The 20,036-nt window shown below is 39.3% G+C and overlaps 1 protein-coding gene across 1 annotated transcript in view; it reads left to right on the top strand.

The window, feature by feature from the left end:
• syt9b (synaptotagmin IXb) overlaps positions 1 to 20,036 on the top strand; it is a 50,740-nt gene that overhangs the window by 16,914 nt on the left and 13,790 nt on the right. The window contains exons 2-4 of the mRNA XM_040035927.1: positions 6,758 to 6,933; positions 9,876 to 10,093; positions 12,403 to 12,943. Of these exons, the coding sequence (XP_039891861.1) occupies positions 6,758 to 6,933; positions 9,876 to 10,093; positions 12,403 to 12,943 (935 nt within the window). The remainder of the gene's footprint in view (positions 1 to 6,757; positions 6,934 to 9,875; positions 10,094 to 12,402; positions 12,944 to 20,036) is intronic.

Here is a 20,036-nt window from a genome sequence, read left to right as displayed (position 1 = left end):
TGTATAGAGCTGAGGCCTTGGCGCGTTGATTGCACCCTGCACGAGAAGCTGACAAGCTGAGACACCCTGTGGCTTTAGAAAGGGCTGTAACAAATGTAACTGGATGAAACCACTAGATCAAAGAACAACAGTGTTTTCAGTATTTAAAAAAAATTCAAATATTGAGCAGAAGTGGGTTTGGAAGGAACACGGTGAGCCTCGAAATCTAACACGGTTGATCTGAGTACAAAATAAAGATATTCTGAGCTGCATTGTGTTTCAGTTTTTTTAAAAGCAGGATTTTGGGTGTGAAATATCGAAGCAAATGCATCACCTATTTGGCACATCAAAGCCAGAGCACAGCAGAACAAGCTGCACGCTTTGTATTTGTGCCAGCTGAGAGCATAAGCCAGGCACTGTGTCGGGGACACATATTGTAGATCATTTTTTTCTGCTTTCAGTTCATCCCAGCTGCTTGCAAAGTGCAGAGCTGCGCACAGGAGGACTGTGTTCTACCTGCCTCATTTCACAAATCATAGTGCTGACTCTGCTCTACTTCTAACGTCCGTGTAATGCAGAGCTTTGTCGACACATTCAGAAAGCTTTATGTTTTACCCGTCTTATTGTGACATGGCATGTCTTTACTGTTGTACACCACCACACTGAATTTCAAGTGAAGCAAATAAAATGGGATTAAAGTGCCTTGTCACACCATTAATTTGTTAATATTGCATGGCATTAAGTGGGGATTTTTTTACGTTGTCCCTCTATTTTCATAGGTTCAAAAGTAAGTTTTTCCATTATAATTTGAGTGTTGAATTTAATGTTTAAGCTGGGCGTTCATTTGATAGGTGCTCATGGGAACGTGCAGTTCAAAGATGTCTCGAATCATATGGAGGAGGCTAAAAAAATAAAAATAAAAAAAGCCTTTTACGTAAAGAGCAGAAACTTTTAAAGTATCTAAATCCACATTTTTTAACTAAATAATTAACTATTTTAGTAACAGGTTTTGCTCCTTTTCCTTCTTTCGGCACCATTATGTGATGGTGATGGTGACGGTGGGTCGCCCAGTTCAACTGTATTTATATAGTGTATCAGTCGCCTGAAGGTGCTTTTATATTGTAAATTAAAGCCCCAACAATCAAGCTTGGCAACAGTGGGAAGAAAAATTCCCTTTAAACAGAACCATGCTTGGGGGGCAGGGAGGCTGCCCCTTTCCTTCTCGCCTACATAATGGGAGGTCCCCAGCAGACTAGGCCTTTTGCAGCATAACTAAGGAAAGATTCAGGGTCACCTGATCCAGCCCTAACTATATGCTATAAAGCAAAGTTTTAAGGCTAATCTTAAAAGTAGTGGGAGCTGGTTCTGCCTTGCATTTATAACTTTATCTCCAAACTGATTAACTGGACCTGTTCCTCTGATGCACTCACCTCTAGTCTTGTCCATCCTGGGAACTCACAATGAAAATCTTAGCATCATCAACAATACCATGTTCAGCTCTTCCTAATGTCTGTATCATCTCCAAGCAATACATCATAGCAGGTTTCACTACCTTGCAAACCTTTTTCAGTCTTGCTGCCATCCATCTGTCACAAATCACACCTGACACTCGTCTCCACCCACTACGCCCAGCCTTCACTCTCTTCTTCACCTCTCTTGTGCACTGCCTGTTGCCTCATCTACTTTTACTACCAGTGACAGGCTTAGAAAAAAAAATTAAAAGCACTCACTTGGAGAGTCAAAATTCAAAACTCAGAGGCGCCTTTGTGATTGTAAATACAGAGGATTTACCCACAAAATGTAAACTGTGACTAAGTTTTGGTAAGAAAAAGGTCAAATTAGGCTTTAAGAAAACTTTTTTAAATGCATGCCCAGTTCTGGAGAAAGAACTGCTCATTGTTACTGAAACTACCAGAATCATATGATAAAAGACAGTAGGGAGAAGGAAAGGTTTATGATCTACAGCACATCATCACGTCATCTATCAAACACGATGAAGACAGTGTTAATTCATGGCTGTCGGAGGAACTGGGTCACTGGGATCATGATGGAAGTAGCAGAATTCTTGAGTGTATAAAGCTGTTCTGTTTGCTCAGATTCAGGGGGATAAAGTAATATGACACATGGATAATAAAACAAAACAGGGGCAAAAATAAGTGGTAAATCTTAAGATTGCTTAGATGAAAGCAGTAAAGAAATTAAATATGTGCTTATATTAAACTCATCAACAGGATTTTTCTTATTTCCTACTTATTTGCATTCAAATTTCAGCCTTGATTAAAACTGCAGGGAGTCTGGAAAGTAAAAAAAAAAGATAAATTCTCTTTAAAATGGTCTTCACTGTCACAGCAGCTTATTCCTTCAGTGTTTGCGTTCTGCAAGCTGAAAACCTCAATGAGTGAAAGTGTATTTGCATCATGCATCTTGCACAGTGATATCGTATTGATCTAATGTGCCACTAAAGGTCAGCAATATTAACGCAGCGGGTAATGAGTGTACTAATGTCTGCAATCCGACATGTTGGATGCAACCTATCCCTACGTGATGCTACAGTGATGTGTTATAGCCGTAGTGAAGGTAAACAACAGCAACAACCTGATTGAAACTGGCACAAAGTTGATCCTGAGCACATGGTGACCATGTTCACATTCACTGGCTTTGTTGAAGAAGCCAATTATAGTTGTTGCTAAGGAAACCATTCAGAACTGAAATCTCTGTATCTTGTGCCACTTAATATAACCTGACTCGATGAAGGTAGCATCTCCAAGGTAAATCATTAGTTGTGTAGCATAATTAACCAGTGTGCACATTCTTTTTTTAATCTATATTTTTGGGGGGCATTTTTGCCTTTACTGGATAGTGACAGTGAAGACAGACAGAGGGGAAGCCACAGCAAAGGGTCACAGGTCAGACATGGGGAATTCTGGGCAGGTGGTCACTTGCTCACCCACTAAGCTAAACCAGCACCCCACTGGGCACTTTGAATAACATAGGTACATATGGACTTTATGAAAGTGATTTTCCATTTGTCATGATACTGCTTTTATTCCTAAGTGATTACAGTACATAACTGTTTTTTGATTAGGTATCAAAATACTCATTTACAATAACAGGCCAGTTTACATCTTGTTAATACTGGGTCGGACTCCCCTTTATCTTTAGAACTGAGACCTGGTGACTGTGGAGGCCATTTGAACTGATTGAGGTGGCTGTGGTTTGGATAAAAGCACTGTATGAATGTGTGTGTGATTGGGTGACTGAGACTTCTAGTAAAAGCTCTTTTAGCGCTCAAGTTGAGTAGAAAGCTGCTGCCTAAGTATCAGTCCATTTACCATTGCCATGTTCAAGAAACTCGTTTGGGATGATTTAAGCTTTGTAACATGGCATCCTGTCATGCTGGAAGCAATCATGCAAAGCAGGGATAGACATGTTCAGCAACAGTACTCAGGTAGGTGTTTAAGCAATACTCAGTTGGTACTAAGGGGCCTAAAGCATTGCCAAGAAAACATTTCCTACACCACCATCACCATGTTTATGCCAAATCTTGACCTTACAATCCAAATGTGTAAGCAGAAAGTGAGACTTATCAGATCTTCTATTGTTTAATTTTTGTTGAGTCTGTTTGCTGTGCTTCACAGGAATGTCACCGGGTGTGATCATCTGCTGTTGTAGCCCATCTTCTTCATGGTTTAACATGATGTGAATTCAGAGAATTCTGCATGCCTTATTTGTAATGAGTGTTTTGTTGAGTTACTGTTCCATTTTTTTCTTGAGAACTGCTGCTCACTGGATAGTTTCTCTTTTCCAGATCATTCTCTGTAAACTCTAGAGGTGGTTGTGCGGGAAAATCTAGTAGATCAGTTGCTTCTCAAATACTCAGACCAGCACCAACAACAATGTCGGCGTTCAAAATCACTTAAATCACCCAATGCTTGGTTTGAACACGTCTACATGTCTAAATGCACAGAGTTGCTGGTGATGAGGATGGTTAGATATTTGCATCCAGTAGCCAATAAGCGTGAAATAAAAGCTTTATTTATAAATATTTATAATAAAAGACTAATTATATGTATTACTTAGAAAATATGGGGTGTTGTGTGCAAATCACTTTCACAGTGTGAAAAAACTCATCTAAATGTTTTTCAAAACTTCAGGATGCTGTTTTCATCTGTGTGCTTAGAATCTGTTTCTGCTAAATTGATTCCAAATATTTCGACATAAATCATTCTGCAAGGCTGCTTTCCTCAGTGATTCCGTATAAAGTAAAAGTAGAAGTTGAAATAAGTTGCACAGTACAATGCAAAGAAAAACATCAAGTACTAAACTCTAATGGCATCCATAAATTAGCTGATTTCACCCTGGTTTAAGCATTCTCTGCTGTACTGTTAAGAGAAGCTCTTAGCTCTGCTTAGCAGGAACGACAAATAATAAACACTGTTAAAGAAGAATGGGTTCACGACCACAGATGAAATGTAATATAAACATGGCTTTCGGCAGCTGTTAAAAATGTAGAACAGATTCTTGCTCATGTGATGGCATGCCACTGGTACACAACTACTGCAGACATTGTGAATGCTGAGTTTATCACTGCTATTGTTCAAGCATAATCAAGTCTGCAGGGCATTGTACTGAGCAAGGAGCCTCAAAATTTCAGACCTTTGTTTTTGTGCGAGTTTGATTCAAAATGACTTGCAGGAAGAAAAAAAAAAAAGAAAAAAAGGAAGATCCAGAGCGCTCAGTCGTGTCTCTAAGTTTTCCTCTTTAAAGCATCTTATCTCAGCAGACATTCTTAGCCAAGCTTTTAGATGAGTTTGAAAAGGCTGCTTCACAAGAAAGAGGTATCAACAAACATTATCTCTCTGAAGCTACAGGGTGCTATTACCTAGCAGATAAGAGGCAAACTCTCTCCTTAGCTAATGGACGACAACATTTTATCCAGTTGTCTCAAACGTCCATCAATCACTACTGCAGTCTGGAAATAAATATTGCATATTTTATGTGGTCCATACAGATGGAAATACAGAACAGATGCCCTGTAAACAGAGGGATACACAGGGATATTACATTTTTTAATGGCTGGAAACAGCACTGATGAGGACTGTGAGACAAAGAAATAAACTTGTGGCCAATAACCCTAAAACAATGAGGTGAGAGACATTAAAATGCATTGCAGTGCGGAACCGCAGTTTGGATAATCATTCTCTGTGGGTTTGTCACAACCAGAGACCCTTTCAAGTTTGCTTTAAGAACTGAAGCATTTGCGTCATTGTTTATTTAATGCCCTAATTGTTAATTTAACAATTGTTAATTTAATTGTTAATTTAACGATAAAAATGTAAAACAATACCTAATTTGACAATTTCTGTTTGCACAATGGAACCCACCAAAATCCAGGTGTTTCACATTAAACCCCCTCATTGACATTCGGTCGGAATTCTAAGATGCGTAAACATGTAAATGTGAATAAGCATGCTCCTGCTTATGGCTCTTTGGACCCTGCACAACCTTCTGTGCTTTGGTTTCTGGGTCATATTCAGAGCCCCTCACTCATGCAGAAGTCCGGTCAGTTTGTCAGATATTTTCCCAGCACACTTTGAGCCCCTTTGTACCAACTGAGCATGACTTCAGTGCCACAGCCTGCCTGTTTATTCAGCTAACCATGTAAATTCCTTCATGACTACAGTGTACCATGTCACAAAGCTCAACTAGCCAGTTTCACCACGGAACTTGGTACTAACTAGGTGTGCCTAATGAAGTGACCAGTTAGCATAGATGTGTACAAGTCATGTAATGTGATATAAGATACGATAATACACTTGTGCTTATACTTATGTATACAGTTGTTTGCCTGTATACATTTTCTGCAGCCTCCGTTGGCTCTCAGTGGCACTCCGGCTACTTTATGTAAGCTGTATTTTCTTAAAGCATCTTTTATTTACTACAGCTTCAAAGGCAGCTGGGCTTTATTTGAAGCAAGCTTTTGTTATTATTAGTATGTGATTAGTGTATGCAGTGTATGTATCCTCCACTAGACAAACTCTCGTTTTTCAGCATTATGCTGTTAACACTAATTCAACAGTTCGGTGTCCATTTCAAATTAAAAGCCCTCTTATGTTTCTGTGCATTCAACAGACCAGGCAGTGTCTGGCCACAACACATTCCTGCACATGTTTTCCTGACTGTAGGTTATTTGCAATTATTTATACATTGGTTTGTTCACCTGCAAAATATCCATCCATTGCTCACCTATAATTATGTGTGTTGCACTGAAAGTGTCAGTTGTTAGATTTGTGCTTTTTGATTTAAAAAAAAAGAAAAGAATGAGTGACATCTTTCCACATTTTCTTCTATCTATTCAGTCTTTAAAACATCCTAATAAGAGGAAAGATTATATGACTGTTGAAAAAGAATTATAATTAATAATCATTATTTATTAGAATTAGGTAATAATTTAAATGGGTCATCTCTCCCTGATCATTTTTTCCCTTTCAAGATTGTTTAGAATATTTTGATGTGGCCTTTTAGCACCTTATCAACATGGTAATGTATCTCTGTCTAATTGCTGGGATTTTTGGATAGTTCATTAAACATATTTTTTTCTTAAACTTTAGCCTACTATGAGAAAATGTTATATTTTCTTTTTTAACTTTGCATTCTTAATAAACACAGTCTGTCCTCCGTAGGGAGCTTGGTTTATCTGTGCCAGCATTTTTCACAGGCAAAGCTGCGTTCACCGTTCGCTGAGCATCTCCGCCTCCTTTTTCTCTTCCATCTCTAGATGTATCGGTGAGCCTGTTGTCTCTGCTGGTGACCACCTGTGGTCTGGCTCTCTTCAGCGTCTCCCTCTTTGTCTCATGGAAGCTGTGCTGGGTGCCACTAAGTGGTCGTTTCCTCCCAGATGTCCTCAAGGGGGCACACTTCTTGGGAGGAGACCAACAACCTGTCCTCACAGAGGTAAGGAGGAAGAGCAGGGTTAATTACTTGTATGAGCAACATTTAGTTTTAATGGGAATATCATGTAAACAGAAAGGAGCAGTAAAAATCATTTTTTTTAAAGAATACTTTTCTTTGAATTTGCCAGTATTGAATTTCACAGTACAGATGCAGATAGGAAACCAGGGGTCACAAGAGGATATCACATGCAACCAACGTCATATTCGGCCAAAATCCAACCCGGTTGTTACAGTGATATGGTGTGCATCTTGGACAACCAGATACTCCAAAAATCTCCAGTGAAAATTGTATTTCACTTTGTCTTAATGCCGCTTTTTTGTATGTAATCAGTCTACTTGCACTGCAAGATTACTCCTAAAATAATACGGCCTTTATAGAATATGATTTATATAAAACTCTTATACTACACAGTTTAATACTAACAGGACTTGATATTGTACTTGTGTTGTCAAACTGTAATGATGTTGTTAGATAGCCACTGCCAAATTAGAATTAAAATCCATTTTAAAGGTCATCCTACAACCTCATACTGCAATATTTCTCTCAAGCCCAAAGAGCTGCTCAGCTAATTGGTACACGATGACAACCTGAACTGAAATGCTGCTGATTGCAAGCAGGTGTCATCTATACCATCAGTGTCGCTTCTGCAGCTCTGCTACTGCCAGCCTTGTCTTTCTATATTGAGTTTACCTTTGACAATTATAGTCACAGTTGTGCCAGTGTAACAAACGGGGACACTAAAGCGGTCGCGCCAGAATGTCGTGCTAAAAAGAAAGATTCTTTAAAATACAAGGGGGAGCAAGCGAGTCAGATACCAAGGGCACAGAGATGAAGCAGGTCTGATCAGAAACAGTTTATTACTAGTCCAGAAAACACCAATAAAAACCACCCTTAAAAACATACATGATAAAAATATTATTGACAGCTAAATCTCCCCCCGGAATAAACAAACCCAATGCTAAAACTAGTAAAAATACAATTTTCTACATTTACTAAAATCCCCTGATGTAATGTCCCACAACCCTGGATGCATTATGGGTCCACCAGCAGGCCAGAGATTCCTTTGCATGAGTTGGGTCCATGCCAGCCCTGTCTTAGGCCGACGAGGAGGAGCCTCCTATCCCCCTCTTGTCCACTCACTGGGCCCACCACATCCCAGCCCAGCTTCCATTTCGCACCGGAATCCTCCACGCGATGCCACCATGGATCCCCTCGCGTCAGCACCCTGCAAATACACAAATAGGGGCCAGAAAACTCGTCCCGGAAGAGACCCTGGCTTATAGCCATGGCAACCCTTTCCCAGCACAGCTGCACCCAGCATATGACAGTGGGGAAAGCGTTACTCACATATGCCCATGTGCAGCCAGTCCACAGTGGATAAAAACCATGTCACATAAAACACTAAAAGCAATAGAAACAGAATAAAACCATGCAAATAAAACGACACTCATAAATAAACACTAAAAATCAGAATAAAACCCACATACAAGATATACACAAATTTCCACTGTGTGACACCAGCTCACATGTGGCATGGAATGGAAATACCCAGGTTCTGGGATCAGTGCAACTGCTGTACTTTTTGCACATTGGCAATAGACAGATAAGCTGGAAAAATTGAAAACCCTTTATAAACCCATCCAACTTTCTCTATAACTATATAACTAACTATACTATGTTGGAATTTTTGCGTGAGAATGCAGATACCCAAGGTAATGTATAAAACGGTTCTTATATATTCTAGATATTAAAAATGTAATGAAAAGCATAAATTATGTAATGCTATTGCCATGATATAGATATGACTATGAAAAGTGGTTTGTGGTCTACTTTTGCTGACAAATGTGTCACATCCAATCTCTACAAAACAAACAACTCACATGAGACTAACCTGTTAACATTGGTGCTAACAAAGAAGCACATGTGTCATGCACAGGTACAAGAAGCAGTGTCTCTGAGAGTCTACTCTTTTGAATGTTTTGTTGGGCTTGTTGAAGCTGTTGGGACTGGGCAGTGTAACCTTATCATTCTTCTTGGTCTGTAGAGTTTTTTCACTTAAAATAATTCCAGCTCTACTCAACTTTTACATGACTAAAGATCTAATCACCCAGAGTGATCCAAAAATGTCCTGTTCTCTATTAGATGGCCTTAAAGAGAGAACTTAGTAACATAGTTTTGCATCTGTTTCAAGCAGTAGTGCTATTTGAACTATGTATAATTATACACACAAACAGGAAGCCTTTTTTATAATGTGTATTTTCTATTTGACTGGGGTTTTCTACTTGGCATTGTACTGGTGCGAGTACACTGCCACCACTACTTTCAAATTGTGTACAAATTTCATCCTGAGTGTTTGTCGTCTGAGCTATGTTAGCGCAAAGGGAAGCTAAAACAATCGTTTGCTTAATCAATCAAAGCTACAGTCAAAAGATTTGCTTCTTTTTTGGTGGTTGTCTGCCAACTTTACAGCGATGATAAGATCCCAGAAACTTAGGAAAGACTTACTGGACTGTCCTTGAACTATTTTTTATTTCATCTAGTTCTAATGCTAAGCTAACAACCTTGCAGATATCAATCTCTTTATTTGATTGTTGCCATGCACTTATTTTTTTTTACTTATTTTCCAAGAAGGGCAGTCTTTAGAGCTTCATATTATAACATTTTAACCGTGATTAGTGGCAGTCGCGCTACAGGAATAAGTCTACAACAGAAACACATCATGTTTCAAAAAAGTACATGTCTTTTAAAAAAAATTTTTTATCTTAAAATAAGAAAAAGGATAATGACTCAAGTATTTAAAGAGCTGGAAGCATTTCAGGTTTAAGGCACTTCTGTTTAAAAATACAGCCAAGAAATTAATTTAACAGTCTAACTAAGCATTCCCACATTATATTTTTTTAATAGCATGCAGTAATGCAGACACATTTATATGTGCTGTGCAGGTGGACGGGGAGGAAAGGGAATACAGTGAAGATGGCTGTGTGAAGGAGCCTTCGGGGCCCCCTTCGGGTGTGCCTGTCCCGGAGTCGGCCTTGAAGATAAGCCACACATCACCTGACATCCCACTGGAGACGCAAACTAAGGTGGAGAAAAACCATGCTCACACTCTGGCCAGGGACAGGGTTCAGAGACAGATTACTGAACCTACCTCTTCTGTACGGTAAGTAGTTCTTAAAACTGTTGTCCAGTATTTAGTGTTGCTGACAGGTTAAATACAGATGACAGACAGAGTTCAGAGATTCTTAATTAGGAAAGTGACAGTATACATCAGGGATGTGTGCTACAAAGCAAGTTCGGGATATCCAGGATATCTTTTTCTTAACTTTCTTAACTTTTTCACTTACCCTGTTGGTTCTTTCACACCAAATGTTAACTTCCAATGTGACATCATTCATTCAACTAATGCCAGGTGAAGCTTCACATCAGCTGTGATTACACTACGACATCCTTAGCATAGAAATAAAGGTGCTCTTAATATTTATTGATGCGTATCCGGGAACAACAGACTGTATATAGTTTGTCAGAACTACAAGACCTACAGTGGGGCAAAAAAGTATTTAGTCAGCCACCGATTGTGCAAGTTCCCCCACCTAAAATGATGACAGAGGTCAGTAATTTGCACCAGAGGTACACTTCAACTGTGAGAGACAGAATGTGGAAAAAAAAAATCCATGAATCCACATGGTAGGATTTGTAAAGAATTTATTCGTAAATCAGGGTGGAAAATAAGTATTTGGTCAATAACAAAAATACAACTCAATACTTTGTAACATAACCTTTGTTGGCAATAACAGAGGTCAAACGTCTACTATAGGTCTTTACCAGGTTTGCACACACAGTAGCTGGTATTTTGGCCCATTCCTCCATGCAGATCTTCTCGAGAGCAGTGATGTTTTGGGGCTGTCGCCGAGCAACACGGACTTTCAACTCCCGCCACAGATTTTCTATGGGGTTGAGGTCTGGAGACTGGCTAGGCCACTCCAGGACTTTCAAATGCTTCTTACGGAGCCACTCCTTTGTTGCCCGGGCGGTGTGTTTTGGATCATTGTCATGTTCGAAGACCCAGCCTCGTTTCATCTTCAAAGTTCTCACTGATGGAAGGAGGTTTTGGCTCAAAATCTCACGATACATGGCCCCATTCATTCTGTCCTTAACACGGATCAGTCGTCCTGTCCCCTTGGCAGAAAAACAGCCCCATAGCATGATGTTTCCACCCCCATGCTTCACAGTAGGTATGGTGTTCTTGGGATGCAACTCAGTATTCTTCTTCCTCCAAACACGACGAGTTGAGTTTATACCAAAAAGTTCTACTTTGGTTTCATCTGACCACATGACATTCTCCCAATCCTCTGCTGTATCATCCATGTGCTCTCTGGCAAACTTCAGACGGGCCTGGACATGCACTGGCTTCAGCAGCGGAACGTCTGGCACTGCGGGATTTGATTCCCTGCCGTTGTAGTGTGTTACTGATGGTGACCTTTGTTACTTTGGTCCCAGCTCTCTGCAGGTCATTCACCAGGTCCCCCCGTGTGGTTCTGGGATCTTTGCTCACCGTTCTCATGATCATTTTGACCCCACGGGATGGGATCTTGCGTGGAGCCCCAGATCGTGGGAGATTATCAGTGGTCTTGTATGTCTTCCATTTTCTGATGATTGCTCCCACAGTTGATTTTTTCACACCAAGCTGCTTGCCTATTGTAGATTCACTCTTCCCAGTCTGGTGCAGGTCTACAATACTTTTCCTGGTGTCCTTCGAAAGCTCTTTGGTCTTGGCCATGGCGGAGTTTGGAGTCTGACTGTTTGAGGCTGTGGACAGGTGTCTTTTATACAGATGATGAGTTCAAACAGGTGCCATTCATACAGGTAACGAGTGGGGGACAGAAAAGCTTCGTACAGAAGACGTTACAGGTCTGTGAGAGCCAGAGATTTTCCTTGTTTGAGGTGACCAAATACTTATTTTCCACCCTAATTTACGAATAAATTCTTTACAAATCCTACCATGTGCATTCATGGATTTTTTTTTCACATTCTGTCTCTCACAGTTGAAGTGTACCTCTGGTGCAAATGACTGACCTCTGTCATCATTTTAAGTGGGGGAACTTGCACAATCGGTGGCTGACTAAATACTTTTTTGCCCCACTGTATTACTGTCAGTGAAACTATATCTTTGGACTCTTTAAGGAACGGTGACAATATTTAGTTTTTTATATTTTGCTCTCATTTCTCAAAAATAACTCCCTCCAGAACATTTTACATGTGCAGTATAAGTTATCAAGGAAAATTTGTACCAATCTTGTAACACTGAAAACGCAGGGTTAGACCTTAAGTTAGCCTGTTAAACCCAAAATCCTACTTTGTAGTACAGGCCTCAGCTGCTAGAGAACACAGTAGATGCAAATATTTAAGAATATATTTGCTGAATAATTTGAATTGCCTTATATACCTTCCAATTACACCACTTTGTTACAGGCACAACTCCTTCCGTCGTCAAATGAACTTATCCAATCCCGACTTCAACCCTGCTCAGTTCCAGCGCCAGGAGTCTTTGTCTGGTTTGGGTCGGATCAAACCAGAACTTTACAAGCAGCGCTCGATAGATGCAGAAGATGGCCATAGAACCTCTAACTGTGGGCGCCTTCACTTTATCCTTAAGTTTGACTTTGACCTGGAGCAGCTGATCGTGAAGATCCACAAGGCCCAGGACCTTCCTGCCAAGGATTTCTCAGGGACCTCTGATCCTTACGTCAAAATCTACCTGCTGCCCGACCGCAAAACCAAGCACCAGACCAAGGTGCACCGGAAGACACTCAACCCGGTTTTTGATGAAGTGTTCCTCTTTCCTGTGGCGTACGCAGATCTGTCGAATCGTAAGCTACACTTCAGTATTTACGACTTTGACAGGTTCTCTCGCCATGATTTGATTGGCCAAGTGGTGGTGGACAACTTCTTGGATCTTTCCGACTTTCCCCGGGAGACAAAACTGTGCCGGAACATACAATATGTAACCTCGGTGAGAACTAGCTTCTTTACATTCTTTGACTGTCCATTTTACTCTCTCTTCTCTTTGTCATATTAAGGCCACATTTATTACATTTACTAAACGTTTTATTATTTATTGTCAGTACCATGAGACTTGATGGCGAGACCGACACTATCTGTAGCTCCCAAAATCCCTTGTCCTTTTTTCAGTCTGTAACAAATCTGCTCAAACAATCAAAAAGAGCAAGAACTCCTGTAAAACCCTGTTATAACAGCAGAGGAAAGGAGATAAGTCAGCGGACTTGTATCTCATTTCCCCTCCAAGTGGAACTCATCTGTGGTTTCAAGAGGCATAGACATAAAAATATACTTAGACACAGTTAATGTTTAATGAAACCAGTAGGGAACACTTGGGGGTAGTGACCCAGATCTACACATAAGATTAGGGTTGGTTTGACAGAGATACAGTGACACTGTCTATATTACATTATTCACTGGAATAAATCTACAGGATTGGTACACAGAGTAACTCAGTTAGGAAGTTAGATCCTCCTATCAGGGAATTTGTTATATCTTCCCTCCTTGTTGAACAAGAGTTACAGTATGGGATAGACATTTTTGTTGTTGTTTATGGGCAAATAGTGTCAGATCACACTGATTATGAGCAAATGTAATCTGTTTATGGAATCGTAATGGGCGGACTAGGATTAAAAGACCGTTCTGCATATTTAGTCATTTGTAAGTGAAGCATTGCTTCATTGTGTACGGAAGTTTAGAAGTTAAGCCTTACACTAATCATTGAACAGAAATCATAGCATTTATTCCTCAAAACATACTCAAAACAAACTAGTGTATAATCTGATTTTTAGGCTGGTGAGATATGCAAATAGATTTAGCAGAGTAAAAACTCCAAATGAGAAATTCCGTGTTTCATTTAAAGCTGGTATCAGACTTTATGTTCATATTCATCTTATTCACGCTGCTGTAATTAGGCCATTTGAACAAAGAGATGCTGAAGTCAGGTAGACAAGTGAGTCAAGGACAAGGGTGGAATAATTAATTTAGTTTTGAGCCTGTAAACAATTTACAGAATAAAAAATAGGCCAAGGCTCTTGATTATGGATGCAGTCGATGTTTTCTGTGCTTTGTCTTTGTACTGCAAAAGTAATGACATATCCATTAGTCGTACAGAAATAGTTTGTGTTTAGCACAATAAAACACGCAACCAACATGGCGGTGATGCTATACACCTGCAAAACATAATTAGTGTAAGCTTGCTTGCATGATGATGTTTGCATTTAGCTCAGTTAGCAACGCCTCACTGTTACCATACAAGTGTAGAGGTTGTTGTGCGCCAAGTTGAATACATGCACTCAGGCAGGTAAACGATGGCTGTAGCTTCTGGGTGTGAAAAGTGATGCTTGTGCAGAAATGCTTTAAACCCCCCTTATTAACTATTCGTAAACTGTTTACTGTAACATTTCTGTAATGAAGTGCCTTGATATTAGTTGTTGAGGTACCTTGCTGATGCATTTGTAGTCAAACCATTTACTTTTTCCCTTACCTCTTGCCGCAGCCCTTTGCTCTGAAACCAAAGACATGATAGTGTGAGTTACATTTTTCAGTTTAGTAGATTTTGCCCTGATTCCCATTCCAGAACCAAAGTGTCCACCAAACAGAACATGTCCTTTTGTCCTATTATGCAACTCCTGTATCAATTGAGCATTCAGTGCAATTGTGATTTTTCTTTGTTGTTTCTGTTCCCTTGTCTAATAACTGTTGCAAGCAGCATTTTTACATGCAAATGATTAATTAAGAGTGTTTACATAGCTGAAGATGGTAGTGTGTATTAGACTTGTGTTCCTGCTTTTATCTGTGATTCTGTTTATAAAAGAGGCCCATACGTTTGCACGTCTTTAGAAAAGCATCTGACAAATACAGTGCATATGAACATGTGTGCCAAAGTGTCAGGATTGTGACCACCACTCAGCCTAATTTTGAGGCTTTGAAACTTACAAGGCCAACGCAGCTGCTCCTCATCAACTAATTAAGTTCAAAGAGAGAAAATGATCGTTAGCTGGGCCAGCGTTAAACCAGTTCTGACCTGTTTGTGCCTCGTTAACTACAGTGATGTGAAGACGCAGTGGGACAACACTCCCACCTCATAAACACACACATACTAATCTCGTTGGTTCACAAATATTGTTTCCACACTGCGCAGACTCAACAGCATTGCCAACTAAATAAGGTCAGTCTAATTGGGTCAGGCCCTCCTCTGAGACTTTCAATATGTGATGTATAGCTGTCCTGTCTTGTATGTCCAAGTCATAAGGCGTCCACTTTCTAGATATAATGCCTTTTTAACCATCTACCTTAACACCATAGATAAAAATGGACACTGACAGACATCTCCAACTCTGCATAGTTTACCTTTACCTTTATTTTCGTTTTAAGCAAGAGGATATACAGTATAGTTCAAGATGTCAAACTCAATCATACGTGAACTTTAGTTATAATGAAACAGTGCCATTAATACAGGTTCTATTTGACTGAATCACCTGTAGTTCAAGCTGCAAGGCTGAATTAGAAGTCGCTTTCTATTTTTTGAATTGGTGAATGGGTTTTTTGAACAAGAACACCAACTTTGGCAGATGGATAGTTTGGATTGGTGAAGCTGTATGTGGTCGTTATTAGGTTGAGTTTGGTTATCACTGAAGTATATTTTTAACCTGTGTCACATCAAGTCAAGAATAGACCAGAAAGAGCCCTGGTACTATGAAAAAGATCACACTCAACGCACGTAAAACAACGGACATGTCAGCCTCTAGAAAATGAATGAAATCAACTGGTAAATGGATACATTTAAACACAAAGGCCTCCATCACATAGTTTATATTGTGTCCACTGACTCAACTCTCTGAGAGCCACTGTCACACAGTGATATACAAGTGGGTGAACAGAGAGGGTAAAACTATCCCACTCTTGCTTATCACTAGGAAATAATAGTTATACACTATTCTATCAATTTACAGTGGAAACCGCATTTTCTATTTTTTTAATGTCACAAGAACAGGAAGAGAGCGAGATCATGCTGAGTTGCATGCTGAACATTTTGTAAATGTTTTCAGAGTATTTTCTCCATATATCTTAATATGACCCAATCTGACTTTTAGCTGGTTAAATTTCACAGGATTAAAAAGGATTTTTGTAAAGTTGCTCGGCAGGTCTTTTATTTTTATTTTGCTGCATTCATGTCAATTTTGTAAAAAATTAAAAAATATGATGTTGACGGCTTGTACAGCAAGTAACGTTAATCCAAACTGCAACTTGAGTCTCTCTAGCCTTCAGATTAGGCGTCCATAAACGAGGTTACACGTGTAACTGTGCTTCTCTGTTTCCAGAAAGCAGTCAAATCCCAGAAATCTGTTAAAACAATCCCATGTTTTTATATGCATGCACAAAATACATAGATAATGATTGTTCTCTCTTATTTTTACAGAGAATCAGTTTGATTACTCAGATTTGTGTCTGCACAGCCATGTGAACGTCTCAGGATTATAGGTCTATGAGGGAGGTCTAAAGAAAAATATAAAGTTTCTATTACCTCTTTCACTATCCCCAGCAGAACTAGGTTACCTCCCTTGAGGTTACAGATTGGGACCCCGTGTTGGTCTTCTCACAGTGTCTGTGCATTAATCATGGCTCTTGGCAGTGAATGAACCCCTAGCCATTGCAGGCCATATGCACTGGACTCTAATGCATACATGTTTCTGAGTTGCATGCTTATAGACATCAGAGCCATGATGTCTATAAGTTATGGTTATATATATAACGTTAGGCATAAAAGCAAATTCTCAAGAGCTTGAACCTGTTACTCTAGCATGTTGATTTTTAATTAAAATTAACATATTTCTAGAGTTTTTATAGCCCCAAGCAAGTAATAGAAAGATGTTTTGTGAATTTGTGTCAGAGTTATAACACTTGTTATGTTGTTGTTGTTGCTGTTAATGTGATTAATTACTGGAGCAGCTTTTGAAATCCTACTCTGGAATGCTTTGCTGGCACAGGAAGGAATGCAGCTTCACTTTGTCTTCTATTTTTCAGTAGCACTGCAAAGGACTTCAGTCATATTAAAAAATATATATTATACATACGGGGATTTTAGCGATGATGAATTAGGAAAAGGTTAAAATGGCCAGATTATATATCAAGACGCATACTTTTCGTTTTCATCAGTGGATTACCAAATGGGTGAAAAGGAAGTTCTGCATAATATTTTCCTAAAACTAAAAGCTTACTGACTGAACTGCTTCAGTTATTTTGGGAGTTTTGTCTTTACTCATCTCTTTTCACTTTCTATGTGTTTACAGACCACTCTGCATTTAATCACAAGTTATTATTTATCTCTGGCTCCCACCCTCACCCTGAACTCAGATGGCCGCCCCTCCCTGAGCCTAGTTCTGCCGTAGGTTTCTTCCTGTTAAAAGGAAGTTTTTTCTTCCCACTGTTGCCACGTGCTCTTATGATTGTTGGTTTTCTCTATATTATTGTTGGGTCTTTACCTTACATTATTTTTATATAGCGCTTTTCTACTCTGTCAAAGTACTCAAAGCGCTCTATACAACATGCCACATTCACTTTCTTCTAAACTTTGAGTGCTTCCTAACCAGGGATTGAACTGGTCAGTAGGTGACCTGCTCTACCTCCTGAGCTACAGCCACCCCACTATTACCTTTGCATTTAAATGTAATTTTGTTAGTTACATAAGATTTTGAAAATTCATGTTGTCCAGCTAAACTATACTAATGGAAACATAAACTGGAACAAAGAGCTAAGACTCGAGTTCCGAAAGAAGAAGAAAATCTGATATAAACAATAAATAACTAAGAACAAAACCAAAAAGTAAAAAAAATTTAAAGCCCAAGAAAACTCAAAATTCTGGGTTGGGGACTCAAAACCTTGACAAGCCCTTTCTATATGTTATCTGTATTTTCTCCCTTGAGCTATGCAGCTTCCTTGAATTATTTGCTTTCCAGCAGATGACTTTTTGCCACATAGACGTCTCTGTCCTCTTTCTTCTTAGCGAAAGATTTTTGGGGACAGCAAGGACAATAAAGAGCTCAGAGCCACTGTAACCTGCAGCATCTGCAGGGCCAGTCAATACTATTGACTGCAATCTGCTTGGCCTGTAATTAGGACAATGATGAATGGGATCAGCATGTACATTCAAAGTGTGAGTGTGTGTGTGTGTGTTGTTAATTCAGTAAAGGAGCTTTCCATTTCCCGACAAGGTCCTTTATCCATAATAATGGCATTTTTCCTGATTCATTATAAGATTTCTACATTTCTTAAGTCTTGCTGTAAAGGTATATGCTTTATACGTACATGTACAATGTATTTATATTGAGACAATAAGAGTATGAAATGCCCCCCAAACTGTTCAGTAGCTTGTTATACAAAGCAAACAACTACTGGTAAATTCTACTTCATGTTCATGCATGCACTCAAAACGTGTACTTGCTAAAAACGCTGAGAGTGTATGTGTGTGTGTGTATATATATATATATATATATATATATATATATATATATATATATATATATATATATATATATATATAAAAATATATAAAATAGCAGTCTTTCCTCAGAGGAGCAGATAGGATATTGGCATTCCAAGTCCTCCATTCTCAGCAGACGTTTTTCCCTCTAAAATATCCTGTTAAAGAGGGTAAAAAGCTAAATCGCCAAAGTTGTAACATAGTGGCTATAAAAGGTAATATGGACTTTCTAGTACTAACATCTCAGAGGTAATTGGACAATTGACTCACAAGTCATTAGGCTGAAGAAGCAAAACCTTTCAGAGAGAGCAAAAAAGTTAGGAATGGGCAAATCAGTCTGTTAATCTTAGATTGACTAGAGTAAGCATACATTTTATGCACAGTGTGCCAGAGGAAGAAATGTTCAGATCTATGGATGCATCTCTGCTGGAACCCATGTGACAGAGCAACTTTTCCTTTATAAGTTGCAATGGATTTAGTTTGCTTCTTTACAGATTAAAGTCTTACACTAGTCTTACTCGACTGGAAGTTATGAAGGATCCTTTTGCCTAACCTGATTCTGCCAGGGTGTATTTATTTATGCAGCTGAAGTTCAGCCTAGTCAGTGATTTATTTATTTCCACCATGTTCATCCAGGCAGATATATTGTACTTCTGACTGGCTCTCATGTAACAGGATTTCCAGTGTTTAAGGGAGTCAAATGCTCTGATGCTTACTTTTTGGTCCTTGTAGTTTTCATTTCTTTTACTATTCAAACTGAAAAGATGAAAAAGAAAAGAAAAATCTTGAAAATTTGATTGTAATCATAAATAACACTGCAGTGCATATAGTACACAGAGAATTTGTCACAATCAGATTGTGGCAGTTTACAGATATTTATTCCAGAAACAAGAAACATCTAACATCTAATGAAAGGTTGGAATAACAGACTCGGGTACTCCTCTGCAGGAACAGGAACGGGCAACAGGTGTGATCACTGAAGCGAAGGTAACCCAGCCCACATCTCTAAAAGGAAAACAATTTCTTGGCTCAAAGGGACCATGAGTTTTGGGCAGGAAACAAAGGTGGTTGTTACCCTAAAGAGGTCTTGATAGGAGAGCTTCCAGTAACTGCAGAGGTGGAAGTGTTAAAAGCATATTTAATCCAAGTTAGATAGTTAATACAGGAGGTAGGATTTGAAGAAACAAGACAACATAATCCAGCTTCTAACTCCTGATTTGGTCTCTTAGTTTGGCTGCTTGATTGGAGATGGAACCCTGAAGACAAGCTAATAACACTAGGTCTAAATGCCCCACAACAAGTCTTCCCTACTTAGGAGATTAATTGAAGGCCTCTATCTGATACTGTATCAACAGAAATGGGAGAACACGTGCTGGACAAGTAGTTGAGCAGTCTCTGTGGTCAAACGGGGCTTGGGTAATGCTATAAAAGGAGCAGCTTTAGAAAATCTATTGATAAGGGTGAGCATTATATAGTTGCCTTCAGAGGAGGGCAGACCAGTAAAAAGATCCAGAGCTATGTGTGACAGAGAGTGACTAGGAACTGGCAGGGATAGCAATTGACC

This window comes from Simochromis diagramma, unplaced genomic scaffold, assembly GCF_900408965.1.
Source record: "Simochromis diagramma unplaced genomic scaffold, fSimDia1.1 OVJJ01000333.1, whole genome shotgun sequence".
NCBI classification, from domain to species: Eukaryota; Metazoa; Chordata; class Actinopteri; order Cichliformes; family Cichlidae; genus Simochromis; species Simochromis diagramma.
This window is presented reverse-complemented; position numbering and strand designations above follow the sequence as displayed.